Source organism: Sinohyriopsis cumingii, chromosome 17, assembly GCF_028554795.1.
Source record: "Sinohyriopsis cumingii isolate HCF-2022 chromosome 17, ASM2855479v2, whole genome shotgun sequence".
NCBI lineage: Eukaryota > Metazoa > Mollusca > Bivalvia > Unionida > Unionidae > Sinohyriopsis > Sinohyriopsis cumingii.
In genome coordinates this window covers 38268176-38294134 of record NC_142977.1, presented here as the reverse complement: position 1 = coordinate 38294134, position 25959 = coordinate 38268176, and the positions used below count along the sequence as shown (strand labels likewise).

General features: G+C 37.1%; 1 protein-coding gene across 2 annotated transcripts in view; it reads left to right on the top strand.

The window, feature by feature from the left end:
• The first annotated feature begins 4836 nt into the window (after positions 1-4836).
• Positions 4837-25959, top strand: part of LOC149778451 (uncharacterized) — a 41277-nt gene continuing 20154 nt past the window's right edge. The window contains exons 1-8 of one of the 2 annotated variants that reach the window (XM_089939290.1): positions 4837-5117; positions 6289-6459; positions 8801-8943; positions 9418-9534; positions 16938-17051; positions 22632-22784; positions 23140-23280; positions 23862-23932. In XM_089939290.1, the coding sequence (XP_089795416.1) occupies positions 6302-6459; positions 8801-8943; positions 9418-9534; positions 16938-17051; positions 22632-22784; positions 23140-23280; positions 23862-23932 (897 nt within the window). In that variant the 5' untranslated portion in view covers positions 4837-5117; positions 6289-6301. Of the gene's footprint in view, positions 5118-6283; positions 6460-8800; positions 8944-9417; positions 9535-16937; positions 17052-22631; positions 22785-23139; positions 23281-23861; positions 23933-25959 lie in introns of both variants that reach the window. The other variant, XM_089939289.1, reaches the window with a different exon arrangement.

Below are 25959 nucleotides of genomic sequence, written 5' to 3'. Positions count from 1 at the left end.
CCAATCTTGCACTGCAGAGTGCTCTGACGAATGGATAACACGTCTTCCATTAGGCATTTCAGTACTAAACAATGAAGGCACATGCACGATTGGATTAAACCAGTGAACCCGATTCGACAAAAGATATTTACTCAGAAAGTGATTTTGCAGCCTGCAACGCTACAACTACTTTGAGACAAGTTTGTACGGTATCTATATGCACCTGGAGAATTAGAAGGTGGACCACGTCATGCTACTGACCCGGTGTAATACGTCGATGTATTTGCCATCCTGGAAGGAACTGACACTCCAAAGGCAACCAATACATTACCGTTTGGAACCATCACGGAGTTGACCAGCTGTTCTTGAAAATACGGAACTGCCACCAAGAACTGTTTTAATGTTTCATCCGCAAAAGCATGATGACCATACGCGTTGGCGGTGATTCGGTCGAGGAGTATCTATCGCTTGCTATGAAGCGGAGACAAACTAGCTTTGGTACATCGGTAAACACTCATGGAATGCTTCTGACTCCGTATCATATTTGCCGTGTACACGAATTTACGTCGGGCTCTAATGTTATTCCAAGTACATAACGTACCGGAATCCTTTCGCACAATAACATGTGAAACACCTGTCGCTTTTATTTTAAGAAGCGTGTGGTCCAACTACGCCTGAATACATTTTAGATCGCAGCTCCACATACTCTTCGACTGGTTTACCAGAGCATTCGTCTTTGAACATACCAACAACCTTTTTATTGATGTTCTTTCGGATAATTGCAAGTATTAAATTCATCGACCAAGCATGGTTGTGCCATGTCCGCATACAGTCGTTGTTTGTGATATGCCTCAGTAGCGAGTCAGTGTCGGTGTACAGCAACTTGACCCGATTCTGGCAAAATGGCTTGATCTTGTCTTCTAAAACCCGTACATGAACAGCTTCTACAAGTCCATTACGGGCGAGTCAACGATAATTGGTTTTGTCAGCTTGAGTTTCGACTTTTTACTGTGAACGACAAAATGTCCACTATCAAAGTTCTTTATGGATTCAAGGGCCGGTTCAGCGATGAGCATTTCAAGCCTATCACTATCAAAGACTATGTCGACTCGGATTCGTTTGCGTAGATTCTCCATGGTTTTTTCGAACACAGCATTGTTCATGAGCTTGAAAAAGTCCTTTTCAAATCCATTGGTGACCTTATTTCTCAGATCCGTTGTCATCCGGATATACTGCACCATCCAAACGTTGTAGTGAAATTCAAGCACTCGTTGGATTTTTGTTACACGCATATCCAGTCGCAGATACAGCTTGAAGTTTCGCAGTTCGCTGTTGGTTTTCGTCCTGAGACTTGTATCTCGTGTTTGTATTCAGGAAATTTGCGTCCGGATTCATCAACGATCGAGCACTGATACGGAGACAACCACGTACCGGGCACTGACAAAGCTTCTGGCGCTAACGGATAATCGTTGTTCACATCATGTAAATGTTAAGGTAATTATAGATCATCTTCAAGAAATTATCTATGGTCGCTGTCGATGCTGTAATCGCACACGCGTTTTTGTACGTCGAGGTGTCCAGGATCAATCCATCGAAACCCACCAACTGGCAACGGTTGCATCATTACACAACTATGAAGGTTATTCGCATTTGGATACATGATTGAAATATTCGGGGCACCGGGGTCATACCCGTCCACGTTTGGGTTGTTGACGCAGGCATGTCAGGCTCACCACAGAAATCACGAAGAGATTTCTCAATAAACAGATGCTAGTCAGTGTCGGTGAGCAATTCGACATCGATTTTGGTTTGGGATAACAGCATCTCAAGTCATTCCCTGTGACGAGAAGTAATGTGCAGGATCGAGGTTGCACACGTGAATGTCTCAAACACATCCGCGAGCAACAACACATTACTGATCATGATAGGAACCCATGTTTTTGCACTTAAATGCGGACCAAACCTTGTTTGCGTGCTCATATTTTTTGTGTGAAATGCTTTCACGTGACATCTATGATTGAAACGCTTCGATTGGTGGCAAATGAGGTTTCAGTAAAGTTGTTACAGTCGTGCATGTACTCGTATGGATGCGCATCTTTTCTAGTTAGCAGGTCCGTGTTGGTTGGATGGTATCGACGAGTGATTGCGAAGTACTCCGCTGTTAGATTGCTCTCTAATTTATCCAAGGCTGAAGTCATAAACTGTAACGAATGGATGAACTCTAGTTGTCCGAGCCTAAACGTCACGTATTTATCCATACTGATGGGGATCACGCTTATTGGTGAGTATGACGCCGTGGCCACTAACTGCATTATTAAGTAGCTATCATACCCACACAAGTTACGAAACACTATAGTGATGTTTGTTTTGTGTCGGAGTTTTCCAGTCTCTCTTGATATAGTGGAAATCTATCGAACGATTATGCAATTCGCAGAGAATACAGAAGTATTTTGTGTAGTAAGTCTGCAGACCAAGCGAGAAAGCAAGAACCTTCCAATCGCCACAAAGCTGCCACTGATGTTAGTTATAGTTTATACACATCAAAAGTTCTTTAATGTTTTCATAGGTTTCCTCATATGGACTGCATGAATAACCGGAATTGATGGCAAAACATTGCCATTATGCATCAAAACAGATTTAAGACTCGTCTTCGATGAATCAATGAACAGTCTCCACTCATCTGGATCATGAACGATGTTGAGGGCTGCCATCACACCATCGATGTTGTTGCAGGTTGCAAGATCACCTTCCATGAAGAAGAATGGGACACGTTCCTTTTGAAAGTAACGGAACATGGGAACCCTAACATCACCTGCCAGTAGATTCCACTGCTGTAGTCTGGAGACCAGCAGCTCTGCCTTACTCTTGGATAGTTCCAAATCTCTAGCAAGGTCATTCAGTTCACCATGTGTTGTGAGACGTGGTTCAGGGGAGGAAGATTTGAGAAAATAAGGCTCATGTGACATTGATGGTTCAGGACCAGAAGTTTCATCATCTTCCTCTTTCTCGTCTGACTCAAGTGAGAATGGTTCTGATGCATCAGGAACCAACAGTCCTTTTCCGTGGGGTACTGGGCGTATATCTGATGGAATGCCACTTTTTCCTATTTGACACACCTTTCTCAGTTGGATGCACCATGCAGAAGTAACAATTGCTGATATGAGCTGTTGGCTCCCTCCAAATCATTGGCACTGCACTAGGCATAGATTTCCTTTTCCTGTTAAACCACTGGCGAAGATTTGTTGCACAAGTCTTTCAGTATATATGCAAGGCCCACCTCTTGTCCTGATCTCCAGTTTTGCAGCCAAAATAAAGGTGATAGGTTTTCTTGACTAATGAGTCGCCCTCTAAGAATAAATTATTATATTTATATTTATTATTATTATTATTATTATTATTATTATAAACGATAGTGGTTATACTGCGCATTTGTGATTCAAAAGTCACTTCACCACAAACATTTCTGAAATTATCAACATTGTTCACAAAAGTACGAGGCATCTCTGCTCACTTTGGCTGAACAGAAATGTGTCCCTTTGCAAAATCAAACACTGACAAATAAGACAGCACGACACTATGATTTCTAGACCTGAAATAGGGCAATTTGTTCGGCAGAGTGATGTAAGCTTAGTTATGATTGCATCATCCATAACTTCAAGGAATAACATTATGCAATTCATATCATATATGACACAATACCAGTTTCAGATTGCATCATCCATTGTTTTGTCTAAAAAGCAAGTACTGTCCAAACCCAGTCATCGATTTATTCATAGATTCAGTCAAAGATGTATTTTTGTCATTTCTGGTTTAAATTGAGATCCCTTCCCTTTATAACACACTTATCCTCCGTTATTCCCAAGTCAATGGTCGTATATGCTGACCCAGTTTCATATCTTTAAAAGGAGAGCCATTCAACAATTTTAAGCATCATTTTTGTTCTCAGTGTCTCAGAATTAGTAAAGCTTTTTAGACCAGTGTAGTCGGTTGGGTAGCAGAGCTAGCCATTTATAGCAGTAGACACGTTGGTTCAAGGCAGGTAGAATAACTCAAAAACTGCCTGGATGACAACTATTTTGAATTGCATCAAGCTATTAAGTACGCAATGTTTTCCAGATGGTCACCTAAGGAGATGGCTTGTGTTTACATGTTCTCAAAAATGGCATTCGGACATGAAAAATGCATATATAAATTTGGAAGTGGGGTGTATCAGCTTTTTATTTTATAATTTTCCACCGACTTTCATGGTCAATTAAATGATATTCTTATGTTTTGCTTTATTATGCCTATAAAAAATGGACCTTTTTAACCTCACTCAACTATTTTGTTTTTTTTTATGAATTTTTATATTAGGCATATATATGCAACATCTATTTTGTGCATACAATCTGTTCATTGCCCCCTCACTTTGGTGCAACTCAGAAAAATCAATGACGGCTTGATGAATAGAATAAAATTTCAGGAGTAAAACAAGCCATAGATTATGGCCGTGTACATTCAAAGACGGAAATAGCAGAAGGAAATCGAGGGTCAGGCGTGGAATGAAGTTTTCGGAAATTACTTACCTTAGCATGATTAACATGGTCCTGTGTCAGAACGGGTCATGGTGGTAGTCTGAGGTGATTTGTCATTCTGTATGTTTTTTTCTTCCTTCAGATTATTGTTCTTTTTGAAACATCAATCACGCGTCGAACACCTTTGTTCCCGTGGAGGTAAAAATGACATTTACCTCGATTTCAACAATAGTGATTTCTAACATGATATGGTGAATTTTCTTACTTCCTACGGAGCCTTTCTCATTCGCTTTCACTTCTTAGTTCTATAATATTCAGTAAATTATTCAAGTTCAGTGTTGTTTCTTAAAGATATTAAGATAATCAAATTTGAAATTTGTCATTGAAATAAGAGTAAAAAATCTTGATCGTGTCTAATTAATGTAGTATTTTACTAAGGAGTCTACTCGCATACAACCTTCGCTACAGTGACAAAACCTTACACGCTAAGGAGTACATGTAGACAAGTCTTCACATAATGTTTGAACTTTGATATCAAATCTCTTCCTTAAAGACATTTTATTTACGCCTTGGTTCCACACATATACAGGTCCCTCCCTATTCATCTCAAGACTAGATATAAAGGTATGTCAGTTACTTCTGTATTCAATATCCTCCTCGTTATTTAGTAAACACGAGAGCTTGCAGAGAGACCTGGGGAGAGGTTATTATTAGTGGTGTCCACGTGATCACTGTACATAATGTTGGCTACGGGGTTACGTTTTGGTTATAAGATCAAATTAGCGTAACATATCAGTTATAGGTTATATATTATTAGACTGGTTTGTGTTGGTTTGACGGTATTTTTCAGCACATGGCGACTAGTATATTTGGTGGTGGAAGAACCTGAGAAAAAGATAATATTCGGGTTAATATCGTAGTTCTGAATGCATTTTACATTCCTTTTACACTCAAACTGTGATATGTATTTTCATTGTTAGGTTATTTATTGGTCTATTTTCATCGTTCCCTATACAAAGCGTATGACCGCCTAAAGACTTGACAGGATGATTCCTATTATATTGTTATATAAAAAATTTCCTCCAAATTTCAGCTTCTTTTTAACAAAAAATAAATATAGCGACAACGTACGTATGTATGTATGTATGTATGTATGTATGTAGCACAAATAAAATACACGGATTGGGCGATCTAAGCAACTTCCTTTGAAAAATTTATCCTGGTAATGTTCCGGCCCAAACTACGATTAATTCACAACCATATCTTTCAAAAATGTTAATTTATTCGACATTCCTTAAACTGTTAATTAACTATAGTTCCAAATTTCCTCATAAATGATAAAATCCGCTCGTGCAAACGATTTCAAAATTTACAATGTTTCACTAGCAAATCAAAACACTTGTGGCTATATTTTACAATGCACTTAAATAATTAAAAAAATAAACCTTGGAGTGCACCCCCCCCCCTTCCCACTCAAATTTCAGCCGCGAAAGAGGATGGAAGTGAGGGATGCTTTCTTCATCACATAATCGATTACCTTTACTTTAATAGAGAACACGTTCGTGTTGTATATTTCTCCATAGTCAGGTAAGAAGCCGCATACTTAGTCAATCAAGGTAAGCCTGCGACTAAGATAACAATTTCTCGACGTTCAAGTGAGTAATGACTTTCCAAATCCAAAGTCCGAAGTCCAATGTAAGGTAAGTGGATACAGCTCATCTGTTACGTATCATTTAGTTATTTCTGTATGCTTGTTTCCTGTCTCATTGCTTTCAAATTTGTAATTTCAGTTCAGTAATTAATCTGCTATGGAGGAAAGCGTTGAAAACAATAAAAAGTTTGAAATGCTGTCTACAAAATTTGGTCCTAACATCCAGGAATATTTTCGTCTCCGCGAGGGATCTACATTTATCAATCATGGTTCATACGGTACCGTACCTAAAAAGGTGACAGATCACCAAATCAGGTATGTATGTATGTATGTATGTGTGGGTATATACAGGCGAGGGAATTTACGAATACTAAACTTCACAAAGAACAACCACACAAGAGCATCATCCGCAACTGAGGAGGCGGGGTTGAGGGGTTGGACAAGATTGCCATCAATTTTTTTTTAAATTAGGAGTGGGAACCAAATTATGTTTTGCGGGGAAGGGCATGATTTCTTGCTACGCCACTGAATACACAACACTTCTAGACTGATCAAGGGTGGGGATAATTTTAAAAGTTTTAATGAAAGTACTCAGAGTGCTGAAAATAGTGACACCGACTAACAGCTGCCAGAGATGTGCATGAAAATGTGACAAACAAGATGGCATGGGATGGAAAAAAATAAAATATCCACTATGAGAACTAAAATCGAGGTAAAGGTTTGTGTGCAGAAAAATTAGAACAACAAAGTGTTTTAAGGTTATGCAAAGAAGAATGTTTCCAGAACAAAATATAGACATTTACTGCGACCACTACTACTACTACTACTACTGCTAACAATAATAATAATAAGTCAACTAAGATAGAGTTGCAACACTACTGTAAATGAATATTAGATCAACTAAAGGTGGAAAAAATAGTGTATGTGTGTGCGTGTGTGTATGTGTGTGCGTGTGTGTATGTGTGTACGTGTGTGTATGTGTGTGCGTGTGTGTATGTGTGTGCGTGTTTACGATTTGGATTTTTAACGTAGCTTTAAAATTTTTTCAGTCATATCGCTGCGATGTCTGCAGCCTGGCACTTTATTTTGATGTCTAGCACTGGGGCATCATGCCGCATAAATTTAGCATTATGTCCCACCCAATCACATTATCCTCACACCAGGCCGACCAGCCCTAGCACTAACCTCTTAATGCTGAGCGCCAAGCGAGGCAACTGCTAGTACCATTTCTATCAGTCTTTTGGTGTCTTTTGGTATGACTCGGCCGGTGTTAGGACGGAGAAAAAAAAAAAAAGGTAGTGATTATGCATATGTTGATGAGTATCCAAACGTTGCGTTGGGCATGCTAGGTGTTCTCATTTAGACCAAATTCTCCTTCAGTGCGCATTTGAAGTTGGTTTAGTGTTTGAAACCAATCAACATATTTTGTGGTGCATTAATGCACGTGCTCGTGTGTGTGTGTGTGTGTGTGTGTGTGTGCGCGCGCGCGCGCGCGAAGAATTTCAAAACCTTGTATTTTACACGTTAACGAGCAAACCGCGACAGTAGCAAGAACTGCAGCAACAACGGCGGCTTACGAAAATAAACAGATTGTTTATCTATATGTACGTACGTCTGTTCGGAGATATGGATTGATGTGTGGGCGGGGTTTAAGGACACAACAACACAATCGTGGCTATACAATACCGAGTAAGTTTAGGCATATCCAAAAAGACGTACAAAGCAAGGGTAAAGGCAATAAAGGTTAAAGTCCTTAAAACACAATGCCAGAGTTTTTATACAAACCTAACTCATTCAAATAAGGCCACATCGTCAGCAGCATCACGGGACGCTTCCCAGGGCAAAAAAGTTGCCTACACAACTCATCTCTTACGATAGGCAGAAGGGCGTAAGATGCATATTTCACATCCCCTGGTGTACCGTGCCCTAAATAGTTATCCTATTCTACTTCTTTTTTAACATAGTTATGGCCCTTGTCTATTAAGTTCATATTTCACTTTGGAAGTTGCTTGTAAATAGAGCATGGATAAAAAACAAGGCACAATATTTTGACGAAGTCTGATATGCATAGTGTCTAAAAGACGCAGACGCATTTCAAGCGTTTGATATTTTCGTTTCTTTTAGTTTATTCGTTTTTTCTTTCAGAGTTATGGTCCTTGTCTATAAATACTCCACCTTACAGGCTTGCTTCATTTGCAAAACCATCTATGTTCTTTGTCTTAATATGTTCCTGTATAAACCTGCAAGTATTTGGTAATTATATTTCTTCAGAGCGAATAAAAAAAATGATTGTTGAACGAAGACTGTTTACTTAAAAAGGACTTGATTATCAGCTATGGCACCACATTTGTAATGAGTAATGAATGTCATAGTATAGATATCACCAAACTTGATTTAGTCACCAGAAATTTTATCATCTCGCCTTAACTCAAAAATTTTACAATCGTAGTGAGATGAATTTTGATGAAGAGGATTTGAATGTTGTTTATATCGAGATCGAAGTCAAACAGATCCATATTATTTGCAACAATCGTTACATACTTCACTTACATATTTCAAGGCACCCCCCCCCCCCAAAAAAAAGGAGTCCAGTTCTGGTGACTAAATCAAATAAAATAAATAAATACTAATAAGAGACTCCCCTCCCCCTTTGTAGGTTGTTGATGGAGATGGAAAGCCACCCTGACGACTGGTTCCGAAACAAAGTGGACAAGTATTTACAGCAAGCCATAAGCAGCGTATCGGAGTTTTTGCAAACCAGTCCCCAGGACACTGTCCTGATACAGAACGCTACCAAAGGTACACACTGCAAATTAAAAATGCATGATTCAGAATAAAACGAGTGCTTTAGATAGATACACTTGATGTTCATCTTGGTATTAATACTAATGTTATTCGAACTGTGATATTTTTTTCAGAATTCTAAATGCAAATGTCTATGAATATTTTCTGAGTTGAGTTTCATTCGCAATAGAAGTTATTTATTGTCTGCTAATTAACATTGCACCAGAAAACATTTAAGCATAATGGGGCTGCAGTCTATTCTCGCATTGCAGTCCATCTAAACTTAGGTTTCAAAGTCGTTAGAGTTTTAGAAGAATTTCCCTATTTCGAAATAGAGAATTGCATAATTGTTTAACCTTAGAACTTTTCTCTTATAAAAGAAAACTTAATTTTTTGTGTTTTTTTAGAAATCTTCTAAAAGTGTTACAGTGTATCAGACAAATAGTGTCACATAGTTCAACAACAAAATTTATTCAAATATCTTTCCAGGAGTTAACACAGTTCTCAAATCGTGCCCATTGAAATCTTTGGATGCAATCTTGATAACAAGTCTGACCTATCCGGCAGTTAAAATGGCTGCTAGTGCTGTGGCCGCCAGATTAGAGGGTATGTCTTGTCCTCGTGCTAATTATGGTACTTTTCAGTTGCTAAGCATTTCATTTTATAGTCTATTTCAGCCACAATCCAAGCCAACAGGACCAGGAAAATACAGTTCCACTATTTTAAAACAAATCACCACTAGCGTTTTTTGTCAGAGTTAGTATTACTGTTACTAATGGATGGTTATGTATGCAAGCACCTGCCTGCTGCTGTTACGGTGCAATAAAACAAATATATACAAGCTCGTCTCTAAAATAAATTTGAATTAAACAGTTTTGAATGTAAATCAATGAATCAAAATGCGATTAAAATTAATGTACAATTTATCAAGTAATTATATAGTCTAATTTTGTAAAACAAAAGAACAAAACAATAATGGCGTATCTTTCTTTAACGGACGCAGCATGTACATATTGTGAATGGCTGTTATAAGCTGTACAAAATGACTATCATTCATTTCCGGATCCTTTTTTCCGAAAGAAATGCAAACTTCAATGTGAACTGTTGACTTTTGACAACTAGTGCGCATAAAAATGCCAGTATTTTTTCCATTTTTTATGTATTTCCCGTTGAAATAACATGAATTTATGGTTGGAACCTTTGGATGAGTTTCTGTAAATAATGTTTTGTATTCTGTAGATTTGTACATCAGTGTACGTTCTGACGCAACGGACATGATACAGTTTTATATATAATAATTATATATAATAAATAAATTTGTATATCGGCAGTAGGAAATAAATGGAGAGACCCGCATTATTTATATTTGTGTCTTATTCTATACCATGTAAAGACAGAAAAAATGAAAATTACAAAAATTACAAAACCACCCAGACTAATACACAGGTGATAGAAATGTTGTCTGGTAAGATTTTACGTTACATTGTAATTAAGACAGGTAGCTGGATAACACTGAATTAAAAATAATACAATCTTAAACAAAGATATACATGGTGTAATTCTGAGAACTTCAGATTTCAGCTATTTCTAATGTTGCCAGTAGTTAAAAGCAGCCATATACTACATTCATGTCATTTAAAACCTTTTACTCTAAGAAATGGAACAACCTGAATAGATCGACAAGATTATACTAGTACTGTCTTAACAACCTGAATATATCGTCAAGATTATGCAAGTACTGTCCTAACAACCTGAATAGATCGTTAAGATTATAAATGTACTGTCTTAACAACCTGAATAGATCGACAAGATTATACAAGTACTGTCTTAACAATCTGAGTAGATCGTTAAAATTATACATGTGCTGTCTTAACAGCCTGGATAGATCGTCAAGATTTTGCAAGTACCCGGTACTGTCTTAACCTGAATAGATCGATAAGATTATACAAGTACTGTCTTAACAATCTGAATAGATCGTTAAGATTATACAAGTACTGTCTTAACAATCTGAATAGATCGTTAAGATTATACAAGTACTGTCTTAACAACCTGAATATATCGTCAAAATTTTGCAAGTACTGTCTTAACCTGAATAGATCGTCAAGATTATACAAGTACTGTCTTAACAGCCTGAATAGATCGTCAAGATTATACAAGTACTGTCTTAACAAGAATAGATCGTCAAGATTATACAAGTACTGTCTTAACAACCTGAATAGATCGTTAAGAGTAAACATGTACTGTCTTAACAACCTGAATAGATAGTCAAGATTATACAAGTGCTGTCTTAACATATCAACCCATTTGTATCGAAAGAAAAAGGTGAAAATGACTACATCATAAAAGAAGAAAAATCCCAAACAAAACAAAACAATTTTCGCTAGCAAAGTAAAGGCCTGGGGTGGGGTGGGGTGGGGTGGGGTGGGGTATCCCTTCATAAAATTAATTTTCGCTTCCACGCATGATTATTTGTTTCGGAAAAGACTTTCTACCTAATAATTCCAGTTTTTTTATTTAAAAAAGCAGCATTTTCATTGAAGCGATTCAGCAACATGCAGTCTAATTTGACGTAGGAAATCAAGGCTGTGACTTCCCATTTCGCTGTACGAAAGGACACTGACTTCTATTCCTGGTATCTGACAGGTGCACCCAGAAGCCCACATATGTCGGATCCTAGGGAAAGTCAAGCCTGGAAGAGAAGATAAACGTTTTGCTAAAATTTATTATGAAAGGTTACGTCGTTAAAGACATGCAAAAATGTGAACCATATAGTGAAATATTTATTGTTAAATTACTTTAGAATGACTCAATACTTGATGCGCCAATACTCGGAGAAGGAAGAAAACAAAATACAACATCAATTAATACGTAATTACCTAGACAAGGATTGAAATATTGGAATACAGAAAATGCATGAGAATGTTTAGTTGATATATTATATACCACATTTTCGTCCAAAATTAAGTGAATGTACGAAATGGATGCTTCACAGGACTGAGTATATAACACTGCGCATGCATATATATATATATATATATATATATATATATATATATATATATATATATATATATATATATATATATATATATATATATAACGCATAATGCATATAACGCACAAAAGTAAACAGGTTAGATGTTAATTTGCTGTTGAGTCTGTGTTAAATATAACAAGTGATCATGTAGACATCCCATCAAAATACAATTTTGTTAGACGCAGGCTTTAATTTAAAGACTGTCCAGTACAAATATGATTTTTGTAATAATTGCAACGATACCAGGTACCATTACATTGGAATAATTTGTTTTCAAAATTGGTGGCATCACAATCACAAATAAGGAATAACCACTATAGGAACGTTTGGTACGAAAAGCTAAAGAGTATAGAAAAATGGGGTTTCTGGGCCACTTTTTGGTAGTTTTTGGGGTATCATAGAGTGATTTGTCTAAGAGATGAACGTGATTTGGCTCACTTTTTGGCTATCACTGCAGTGAAACGGGGGTTCCGGACCAGTGTTGATAGTATCAAAGAGGGTTTTGGACCATTTGTTATAGATCCATGGGGCTTCTGGATCACATTTTTGGTCGTTTTTGGGGTATCAAAGAGGGCTTTGGACCAGTTGTTATGGATCAGTGGGGGTTCTGGACCACTCTTTTGTCGTTTTGGGGGTATCAAAGGAGGATGCTTGACCAGTGTTGATGTTATCAAAGAGTATTAGAGGGGGTTTTGGACCACTTTTTTTTTTTTTTTAACTATCAGAGAGGCGTTCTAGACCACTTTTTGTGTGGTTTTTGGTGGATCCAAGAATATCAAATGAGGGTTTTGGTTCAGTGTGGTCTATGCAATGAAAATGGGGTTTTAAATCAGTTTTGGTTGTGTTTTTGATGTATCATTGGAGGATTATTGACCCGTGTTGATGGTATCAAATGTGTTTTGGCTCAGTGGTGGATGCGCGAGGGTGTGTATGCCATCGGTGGAGTAACGTTTATCATCGAACGCGCATTCGTTTTTTTGTGGATAAGCAAGGTGGTTGCCATGAAGTGCTTGACGATAATGATCGATGATGGCATTTTTTACACCATTAGGTTTTTTTTATTGACATGCCCATCCTCGAGGGCGGAGCTGTACATTTTAGCGCGAAGTCCGATTAACTATGTGGTGGGTTTTCCGTTGGTTTCATCTTTGAATTTTTCAATGACTTTTTTGTCAGCGTAGGCGTCCTCGGTGTGAATTTCATACACGAGAGAGTCAGTATCTGTCATTAGCAGAGTGGATTTATCTCGATACTTACGTTTGATGAAGTCATACTGAATTCGTACATAAGCACTTTGGACAGATCGAGGATAGCCACACCAAAGTACACGGGTTTGTCCAGTCTCAGATTGTTTTCTCCCGACTCGATGGCGACGAGTTCTTCGTCAAAGATTTTCATGCGTACAAAGAAATAATCGGCGACAACTTTATCTCGACGGTGAACATCATTAACGACTTTAATATTTTTTCTTTTCGTTTGTTTTCCATGGTTTTTTTCAAACACACTATTGTTCATGAGTTTGAAGAAGTCTTTCTCGAACGTCGACGTGACAAGGATACGTTGTCCCGCGTTGAAGTCGATGTATGGTTTCATCCACGGGATATTTAAACTTGAGTGCCCGATGAACTTTTTCAAGAACGAGCCCGTGTTGGATCGCCTGCTCTAACGCTCGATGATGAAGGATATAATTCTGTATATCGCGCAGGTTAGGAACGAGTTTTTTTTCACTTTGGCCTCTCCGATATTGAACATCGTTTTAAGTATTTGTTGATGTTGTTGTTGTTCGCTTAATGGTTGACTGTCCACGAGAACGCTTTAAGGACAGAACGGATAATCGTTGTAAAGTTTATGTAAGTGCTCTGGATACTTACGTTCAGCTTCCACGAAATAGCCATATGATTCTCCATCGGGATTATCAACAAAACCACGCTGCATTTCCTCGATGAACTGCTCTCCTGAGATCCAGTGAAAGCCACCAGTGGCAATTGGTTGTGACATGGCCCATTCATAGAGATTGTTGACGTCGAGGTGGAGAATGTACACGGGAGATTTGGTGGGATCGTAATGTTTAATGTATTTGTGGTTGGTGACGGATATTTTAATTTTTTTTTATTTTTATTTTTTTTATTTTTTTTTTATTATTTTACTGATGATGGAAATTTCACTACGTGTCTTTTTTTCCGTGAACATGAACATGTCTTGATCGGCTAAGCTTTTTACGGTCACTCCAGATTATTTGAGTAGAGCATCAAAAGCAAGGCAATGTGAGGAGAAATACCAGAGAGGATCGAGTCGATGACTCAGGCACGTACGTCGGACGTTTTAGAAGATATCCCCGAACAGGAGTACATCCGTTTTCAAGTACAGGTCGTGTTAATCCCCGAGAGTCTTACACGAAAACTTGTTCCATATCATTTTATCGTACCGGTACTGGTCATTGTTGATCTGAGATAGATGTAAGCTGGAGTAATAGGCTTGTTGCTGTGGCAACGAAGTTTTCTCGAATCTCAACTACGCATCGATGTATTCTTAGGGATAAACTCTTTTTTGTTGAAGAAGATCTGCCTTGTCTCCAAATTCCTTTTCCAAATGGATGAACAAAGGACAGATTTTAGCGATTTCTTACATCGACGACGCCATGAAATGGAATGAATAAATGAATTGGAAAGGTCCAGTCGTGATCGACATGTACTTTTCGACGTTGTGGGGAATGACCTTGATTTGTTGTCCTACAGATCCAGAATGGCCTTCACCTATGGATGATTGAGCGCTGTGATGATGAAGTGTGCACCATACCCACCAAGATTATGCGCGATCACGGGAAGAAACGGTGGGTTTCAAGAGGTATTTACAACCGACATGAACAGTCCAGTGACTTGTCGTGTGATTTTTCAGTGGTTTCTGACTTTTCTACGTTTAGTACTTTGAGGTTGAAAGGATTTGTAGCAGATACAGCAGGACTTCGCGGTGTTTTACATTTTTCGTTCATTGGGTGTCAAGAGTTGCATTGGAGCAGGATTGACGAGGATGTCTTTGATGCGTTGCCATTCTTGCTCGAGCCCTTTGAGGAACCAGACGATGCAGTCTTGTTGATACTCCGACGACAAACATTCATCAACGGAACAACATAACTTATAACAAACCGCGCATGGGACGTGATTTTGTGTGACTTGGGTGAAGGACTGATCGGGATCAGGACCAGGTCCTTCTACTTTTTCCATGATGGCTTCACAGTCAATGTCGGCATGGAAGGGTTGTGCATACTTTTTCACATGATTGTGAAACGTTACCTCGATGTGGTGTTCCTTAGGCAGTTGTATCGCTTGTGGTTGTTGACAGTATCCCGCTTTCTTTTCTTCGAGTCCGAAAGCGTTAACGGAGAGACCATCGCTGATTGTATCCAGTTAGGGAACGTATTCGACCGCCACTGGAACACACACACACACACACACATATGTATGTATGTATGTGTGTATATATATATATATATATATATATATATATATATATATATATATATATATATATATATATATATATATATATATATCTGTGTGTGTGTGTGTGTGTGTGTGTGTGTGTGTGTGTAGAATTATATATTTAATTGATATATATTCACAATTAGCGCCAAAGTCTATTTAGCACTCGTATATGGTCTCGACTCAATCGACTGTGTAATATTATATATAGACAGCTTTATGTAGCAACAATCAATGGACTGGGTGATTTTGTATCATATATATAACTACCATCCGAACGGCACCACGCATAGACACTGTTCCTTTTATAGCACATATTATATAGCCGGTGATTTGGATCGTTTTCCGATACGGTTTGAAGTGGGAGACGCGATCGACATGGCCTTTGGCCGGATATGGAGAGGAAAGTATACATCAGGCAGAGGTCTTCGTTGTTTTTGACAATGATACACGCTTTGGTCGCCACAATATGTTTGAGAAGAGCCACGTGTCGTCCACCTCGATGGGGTGTGTATCTGCCTTTGTGAAAGTTAATTTTGCTGATTTCGGTGAGTACCCGGGTTGACCCGGATTCTTGATTATCTTCGATGTGTCGTTGAATAAACTGATAAGCCACGTCGATAAGACTATCAAAGTCTCATCCGCGCAGAACAATGACGGCTTGAATGGTAAGCCACACGTCCATCGATTGTCCTTCTCCAGTAGTTCTGACGAAATGAGCGTTGAACGATACCCGTCGTTTTATTCCTGTGAAAGTTTGCACTACTGGCCATATTATACGGTGTAGTGTATCTTTGGTGACTCCGCTCGATAACACTTCCCGGTCATCGAATGTATATATCTTATAGTAGTGACCAAACACTGACCCGATTTGTCACGCCACGTATTGGGGGGGGGAGGTGTCAGCAGCGTCTTTGGATGCTCGCGTGTTCATCTCGTCGTTAAATGTCCTCGGTGGTGTTTTGAGCGTGTGTCGTCCCGTGGCTGATCTGGGGAATTTAGCGCGAGCTCCTGTGAGAGTGAAGTAATCCCGCTGAAGTTATTGAGCTGCCAACGACGCCTGTTATTGGGGAGTCGTCACCGTGATCGTGCTGAGTCGTCGAAACCTTTCCGCGCGAGCTCGTCATCATACCGTTGTTGTATCGACATGAAAAGGCTCATTTTGAGAACGTCCAGTGCCCGCCCCGATGTGGGAAACGGCGCTGGTCTTCCAATGAGTGTTTTAAGCTGATCCACAAGACGTGACATCGTCGCCATGATGTTGCGTATAAATATATATATATATATATATATATATATATATATATATATATATATATATATATATATATATATATATATATATATATATATATATATATATATATATATATATATATGTGTGTGTGTGTGTGTGTGTGTGTGTGTGTGGATGGATGTATGGATGTATACAACAATCACCATATATGAACGATATTGTTCTGAACTTGTCACCAATAATAACATTCTTATAGGAGTTGAATGCTTGACTCTGGACATCAGGTTCCCCATCGAAAGCGAAGACTCTGTTTGTGACCAGTATCAAACATTTCTAGACCAGCATCCAAACATTAAACTGGCTATTATAGGTAAGTAGACAAAGGCATGGATGATCACCATACATGAGATTTACGGTAAAGGAATCATTAAACATGTTCTGTTGGTTTCTCAAAGAGTAACGATGGGGAAATATCCCGTTAAATGCAATAATAACAACAGTATCGTGCCAGTATGATGGATACACTGAAATGGTTCAAACTGTATGAATCTTAAATATGAATGGTGAATTGTAGTGAACTGTACCATTTAAATTACATGAATATTAAATATCAATGGTGAATTATAGTTAACTGTACCATTCAAACAACATTAATGTCAAATATGAATGCTGAACTGTAGATAACTGTACCATTCAAACTACATGAATCTCAAATACAAACGGTGAATTGTAGCTAACTGTGCCATTCAAACAACATGAATGTCAAATATATATATGGTGAATTGTAGCTTACTGCACCATTCAAAATACATGAATATCAAATAATAATAGGTTACTGCATTTGTATGGGAAAATATGAACGAGTTTTGGGATGGAATACTGCACGACTGCGCACATAACTCCGCCCAGATAAATTTGAACTTAGCCGCGCGCTGGACATAACTTTCGAAAGAAAATGGTGTGTCTAGTTAAAATTGAAATTTGCAGTCATATTGTGAATGAATGGTCATTGCAACAACTTTTCCATTTGATCTGTAATTAATAGATTTTGGTATTTTTCTCGATTCTACGAAATTTCGTGATTATGGACTGGATTTGGATGTGACGATTCCACATGAAATACACGAGATTTAATAAGCTAGGTAGAAGCGTGTTGATATATGCAAATGCGTTTCTGTTTCTGTCATTGAATGTTTGAAGTCATAATGTGGGAAAAATATGAAGTCTTTCAATTGCAATTATCAAAAAGACGCTATGGAATTTAATGCTTATTTCATTTTGAGTGCAATAAGGAGGATGCAATTGCACTTATAATCGAAATTACAGCACAATTTCGAAATGTGTAGTCCAGATTGAAAACCTATGACATGGCTCATGTAATTCGGATTTGCAGAATTAAGAAAATACATTTTGAGGAAATAAAGGATGTAAAACTAAGTATATTTTATTTTGCCATTCTTATCATCAGCTAAAGAAGAGAGTATATGACTTGTCACTTGTATGTTATTTGTAAAGACATTATCTTGCGTCTGTTATATAATGTAGCTAGCCTAAATCCGTAACATTGTATCAACGCGGAATATGCCAAAACAGCTGGTATGTGGCAGTCCACGAAAAATCTGTTTTAGTTCACTCAAAAACAAATTTAAACAACCACAACGTAAAGAGCCTCTTACGCGAGTGTACATGATTTGTGTACAAGTCAAAAGTGCTGGCGTCTGCGTCCATTGTTTGTTTACAATAGAAAGTAGTTCCTTTATACGCGTGAATGCTATATGTGTATTGTCGCGCGAGTTCAGTATCAGGTAATATTGAACGATTCTGACAATGTAAAGTTAACGGGGAAAAAATGAGCATATAATACTAATAATTACTGCATTTTTATAGAAAAATATGAACGATTTTTGTTTCTTCTGAGTAATATTGCATGACTTTGGTAGTTCAGTATTAGTCCCAAAAGACGAGTTCATATTTTCCCATACAAAGGCAGTAACCTTATTATTCTATGCGTTTTCGTTTTCTTACATAAGGCTTAATAATAAAGAAATACACTACACGAAAGAAAGTAGTTTAATTTATACTGTATTTCAAACTAAATACACAACCGTAGGTTCATCATTACACAGTAATAATATTAATGCGCACATAACAAGGCCCAGTGACGTTTGAATTTTGTCGCGCGCTCGACATTAGTTTAAAAATTATCTTTTTGGTTTGCTTAAATTTTAAATTTAGAGTCATTAAAAAAAAACAGTCGGATGGATTTTATTTTTCTGTTGATACAGCTCATTTCTGCTTTTCTGCTTAAGATGGACTGGATTTACTGGATCAGTTCAATGCAGTAGGGAGAATGTGATTTCAGTTGAAAATTTAGTCGAAATTACAGTACAATTTCGGTGTGTATCAAGTTTTCTATGACATGGGTCGTGTTATGTTTTTCTGAGTAACACAAAACAAAGGCTTCATCTAACTACTTTAATGGTTAGATTACAACTGAATAAATCAGAAAACACCAGCACACAAGTTCTCACACTATTGCTTTCATAAGGCATATAGTGTTAAAAACTGAGCGTGGAGCCTGGAGCTGACCTTAGGTAACCTGTAACTGACAGATCATTTGAAGCAACAGAACGTTAATGCCATATATTACCACAAATCCTCCTAAGCATGAGCTTTGTGTGTTTCTTTTAAATAATTATTCACATAGTCATTTCTCCTTTTTCTTTTTAATAATTTTGTAAACATGTTTAAGCTTCACAAGTTCTATTTTACACATGAATATGTGTTTCAAATAGTTTCTAATGAAAAGTTATACTAATTGTTGTTAAAATTAAGTTCTAACCCTATGACAATCATTCTTACACTCATGAAAATAAATACATGGTGATAGATTTGCATTGCCACTAAAATCTATTTTTCTTCAATGCAGTTGCTATCACTACATTTAAACTGGTGTGATATAACGTGTATCATTTTACCCGTAACCGTTTCCAGTTTCTAACTTTCACAAGGTACAACGTAATTCACAAAAATTACCAAATTCACCTAACACAATCTCTGTATCTTGCAGGCCTTTTTATTGGGCATCCGCTCCTTGTTCGAATCTTCCCTGTCTGGTTTGGCTCATTCATAACTAATGAATTTCGTTATATATCATATAAATTTGGTAGTTTATTTTGTTTAATACAGATTTCTTCGATTTCTCCTGTATGTAGCAAAATTCTGGGTTTGCACATCATATGACCTTGGACTGCTCCTTTTTCTGTCGACTACAGCTGGTTCCCAAAGATTTTGTCTTCGGATTCTTACTTTATCTCCAGATAAAGCTTGGATGTGTCATGTGATTTTGATTTTTAACGTAGCTTTAACAATGTTTCAGTCATATCGCTACGATGTCTGCAATGTGGCAGTTTATAGTGATGTCTAGCACTGGGGCATCATGTCGCAGACATGTAGCATGATGTCCCACCCAGTCACATTATCCTGACACCAGGCCGACCAGTCCTAACACTAACCTCTTAATGCTGAACGCCAAGTGAGGCAGCTGTTAGTACCATTTTTTAAGTCTCTGGTATAACTCGGCCGGGGATCGAACCCACGACCTCCCGCATCCGAGGCGGACGCTCTAACCACTAGGCCACCGGAGCGGTGATAAAGTTTGGAAGCACTTTAGCTGTTTTCATACTGTTTCTTTTGCTTATATTTCTTTTCACCCAGTTTCCTCTTTAGGTTTCTTAGTTCAAATCGGGGACGTAGCTTTATGATGATAGTAGGCAAAGTCGATCGAAGTCTTCGACTCATCAGTATTTGTGCCCGAGATCCTGTATCATCAACTGGTGTATTTCGATATTCCAATATTGATAAATATGGGTATTTTTGATTTATCTTTGCCTTATTGAAAATTCCTTTGACATTTTGAATGATTCTTTTTGCTAAACCATTAGACTGTGGATACTAGGGACTTAACATAGCGTGTTTGAATCTCCGTGTGTTTGCAAACTGACCATATTCTTTTGAAGAGAACCGTGGGCCATTATCACTCCTTACTTATGTGATATTCCATTCCTTGCAAAACATGATTGTGTGATTATAGTGCTTGCTCGTGTATTTTCTAACCTTGCAGCTTCAAATATCTGAAACAATAGTCTACTATCAAGACATAGCTGTAATGATTCCACATAAACAAATATGCTCCAACCATTTTCCATGGTCCAATAGGTTGTGTAGACAACAATGGTTCTTTTCTAATATGACTATGTGTATCCCTGGCAAGCAGAACAACTCAATACCGTGTCTGCGATTTGTGCATTCATGCCAGGCCAATATAAAATGTCTTTTGCTCTTTGCGTTGTCTTCTCAATGCTCATGTGACTTTTGTGCAACTCCTATGCATTCTTTCTGAAGAGCATCTGTATTACAATCTTCTCTCCTTTAAGAACTAATCCGTCAATTTCTGAAAGTTCATCTCTGCAATTCCATAAATTTCTGATTTCAATTGGTATGAAATGTTTATCATGGGACCACTCTTTTGAATTATTTCTCGTAATTTGCTGATTTTATTATCAATTTTAGTCCATTATTTATTGTGTCTAGCTGTGTATCTGCAATCTGTACACTTGACAAGATCTTGTGCACATAACACTTAGTTTAACTTTCCATGTTCACCTCAGATGTGTTTGTCTGTCTGTATGCTCAGGACAATGTATCTGCTACAATTAACTCTTTTCCTCGACATTACGTTAAGTCAGAACTGTACATATGCAGTCTTCAACGCATTCTCTGAAGTCTCGGCCGTGCGGCATATAGATGATTCTTGATAATTGATTCTAGAGATTTATGATTATTTGACGACCATAAGTATTTTGATTAAATCTTTCACGACTAAATAACGCAGCTAGCAGTTCTTTTTCGATCTGTGCATACGTTGTTCCTGCATCTGTCAAAGACCTTGATACAAATGCTACGGGTGTGCCTGACTGCATTATCACTGCTCCAAGTCCTGAGTTTGATGCATCACAAGAACGACAGGTGTCTTGACATCAAAATATTTCAACAAAGGTTATTTGCTTAGAATCTGTTTGGTCTGTTCAAACGCATCTTTCTGTGCAGTTTCCCCAACAAAGTCAGTCTCACTTTTAAAAGTGCTCTGATTGGTTTTCTCACTGTAGACATATGTTTGAAAAATTTCGCTATGCATTTGACTGTACCCAGTAGTCCTTCAATTTTCTTCCTGTCCGTCGGAGGGCGCATTTCTGTGATTGCTTTCACTTTTTCTTGGTCAGGTTTAATACCTGATGATGGCAATATGTGTCCCATACAGCACACATGTGTTAGTCTGAATTGGCTTTTTTTAAAAAAAGTCAGTATCAAATGATTAGAATGGTATTTTCATTGAGTGCGTCTCTCGCACTTATTGTTGATATTGCGAATATCACGTTCATTAGATTGCTTGTTTGAAACTTTCATTTGTGACTCAGTTAACTCGTCCATGTTGTTAACTTTCAAATGGTCGAAACATCTTGTTTAGTTCATCCACAAACAAATCTAATAAACGAAAAACTAAAAGCCTCTTCTACATGTGCGTACATTGTTTGTTTACAAAGTAGTCCCTAAAGCGTGATACTATTTTTATACAGACGTTTCGTGCAGTATGAAGAACATTTAGAATACAAAATACTGCACAGTTCTGACAATGTAAAGTTAACGGAGAAATAAATGAGCATATAATAATAAAGTTTGCGTTTAATTAACGTATTTTTTAAACATATTTTTCAAAGAACTATGGTTCTTAGGGGCTCGTAACACCTATATATGTAAAGTCATAGTAGAAGAATACAGGTGTATTTAATAAACAAAACTTTTTTTTTCTTCGCCTGTTCAAAGTCAAAGAGAGAAAAGGCAGTATATGAGATATGAACTTTCAGCTTCGTGACTTTGTTTCGTATTGCAGATCACATTACCAGCCCTACAGCAGTCGTTATGCCAGTGAAGAGATTGGTTAAACTTTGTCATGATCGTAATGTTATCGTAATAATTGATGGGGCTCACGGTCCGGGCCAACTTCCTCTGAATCTGCCGGAGATTGATGCAGACTTTTACACTGGTATGCAGTATTCCGAGACCTTCATATGTGTTGTCTATTGTACTCACGTGTATTCTAATTCCAAAGAAAACAAAAAGGGCTTGATCAAATCTGATAAGTTTAGTTAATAATGGTTTTCCACCAATTTTATTTATAAAATGGAATAACAAATGACACATATTTCATCATTTTACATTATTTTTTCTTCTGTTCTTCTAAATTTTCTAATGCATGGTATTTCCTTTCTAGGGAAGCATTAAACATCCAATTTCTTAGTTTTTGTCTACGAAATTGCATACTCCTAAGTCCGGATTTGTTTTTCGTTTTTGTTTTCCTCTGTAAGGCGATTTGCATTTTGTGTTCTGGACTTTTGTAGGTAACTTTCACAAATGGGTGTACACTCCACGTGGCTGCGCCGTCCTGTGGAAAAACCCATCATACCAAAATGATTGGCTTGCACCTCTAGTGACGTCATTTTATCATGGACAAGGCTTTCAGCGTGAATTTGGTTTCGAAGGTAATACAGATAATGTTTTTCACACAATAAACAATAGCAGGTGAATACAAGTAAAAAGTATTGGTTGTAAGAATCGTCTACATTGACCGTATGATAGGTAAAGTGTGTGCGGTATTTTTTTAAAACAAATATAAAATAGTCATCGTCTTCACTATAAATCCAAACTCTCCACTCCTTGAATCTTTAAAGCATAGGGCTTGATGCATTAGTGTGTGTCCATTGCTTTCCTCCAACACATCGACCAGAAATATGTACCTTCCAGTACAGACCGATTTCTTTTATAGCAAACGATTAAATGTGATAGTCGCGGTAGTAGCAATGATTGGAATGTTTAGATAAAGTTTGATTTCTTGAGACTTTTGCATTCTGTACATAGATCGCAAAATCTAAACTCGCGTTTCTAAAAAACAATTAACTGTTTCGTTGCGTAGATTACATTTTTTTTTCTGAAACTACGAAGTTAGCGAATAAGAAACTTTCATTGTGAACGACCATAATATTTATTTTAGATGCTAAATACTTCATATGACCAGTATTCAGTTGTAACTGTTTGTTCAATACTTTGATATTCGTTTATTTAGGAACAAAAGACGACACGCCTTGCATCAGCGTTATAGAGGGGATTAAATTCTACCAGGATCTAGGAGGATTTGTGAGTAAAACTTCTTTGGCCTATATGTTCGACAAATTTTCTTACGTAATTCTACACTGAGCATCGCACTAGTAAAATAATACCTGACAAGAATTTTGGTTGTTGAATTTCAAGTTAGATTTTAATTTCGTCCGACCCAGAGTCTGAAAATTAAGTCCAGACTCGTGTTCAAGTATTGAACTCGATACCAAGGCAACATGGGTAATTTCAATCTTGTCGGAGTGGTAATGGCAGCACTGATTAGGAGAGTCCCGTATTTCTCTTTACTCAAAGACAACAACTTAAACTCGGAGATAATACATCTTATTTTGTCGCCTGTTGGAATCTGGAGCTTTCACGAATGATTTGTCTTCTCTTTAACTAAGAGACTTTAGTACTTATTTGGTAATAAACATTCATTGTTTAAAGATATTTAAATGAATACGTTACGATTTCAACATGACACTATTAGTGTCTGCTCTTTTAAAGTACAATAAAACTAGCTTTCGGATTTACCCTCATTTTGAAAGTGAGCAACGCCTGTGACGAAGAAAGTAATGCCCCTCCATGGTGTGATTAATGGGGTAGAACTTAGTCCTGTGCTGAATTAATTTACTGTTACATTTGACCGCTTTTTAAATACTTTTATCTGATATATATTGTCTGAGAAAGTCAAGATATGCCACTCTGTGTTGTAAAATGGATGATATCTAGAATAGAATGATACACACAGATTTCTCAGCAGTTCTCGTTGATAGATAAACCGCATATCTGACACGTTCAGAAGTACACATACATTAATTGCCAGTTTATGATTTATGTTTTGGTCAATTCAGAATCCATGTCAGCCATACTACTTCAAATGAGCAGAAACTACGTATTATGATTAATTCTAAATGACAGGAGTACATTGATTATAGTATTGTAATTTCAAAGCTGTAAAAACTAATATTTAATCAATTGCCATTAAAACAGACAATTTTAACCGCCTAAATATTAAGTTTTCAAATTTTCACTAAAAGTTGATCCAAATCCAGAAGAACCCCTTAAACATGTAGTTGTAAAGTTGAGGTTACTCTGTCGTAACATTAGTGACCGCCAGTTAGAGTACATGAACGTAATGGTGTGAATAAGGTTGCAACATTTACCAAAATGTCAAAAAGTGAACCTGGTTTACAGTAACTCAGGCGATGCAGTTGAATGGAGCTCAAGTGATGTCCCTATCAACCCATCAGGCTTACTGAACAAACAGCTGTTATACCGTGCACACCGTATATAGCTCAACTTCTTATTGTTTCATTTGCTGTACGTTTTTTCTAACCTCCTATTATGACAGAATTAAGTTTATGAGTAAAGTTTTAGAAATTTAAATAAATAGAATTAATTGCTTGGCCTAGTGGAAGTTGATTAAATATTTTAACATATTTGTAATGTCAATAAGGTAATCTGTGTACTCCTATCAACTATAATTACAGTATTTGTAATGTCAGTAAGGTAAACTGTGTACTCCTATCAACTATAATTACAATATTTGTAATGTCAATACGGTAATCTGTGTACTCCTATCAACTGTAATTACAATATTTGTAATGTCAGTAAGGTAATCTGTGTACTCCTATCAACTATAATTGCAATATTTGTAATGTCAATAAGGTAATCTATGTACTCCTATCAACTATAATTACAATATTTGTAATGTCAATAAGGTAATCTGTGTACTCCTATCAACTATAATTACAATATTTTTAATGTCAATAAGGTAATCTATTTACTCCTATCAACTATAATTACAATATTTGTAATGTCAATAAGGTAATCTATGTACTCCTATCAACTATAATTACAATATTTGTAATGTCAATAAGGTAATCTGTGTACTCCTATCAACTATAATTACAATATTTGTAATGTCAATAAGGTAATCTATGTACTCCTATCAACTATATTTACAATATTTGTAGTGTCAGTAAGGTAATCTGTGTACTCCTATCAACTATAATTACAATGTATAGTTTCGGCTCTGCTCATTCAAAGTTCCATGGTCTAAA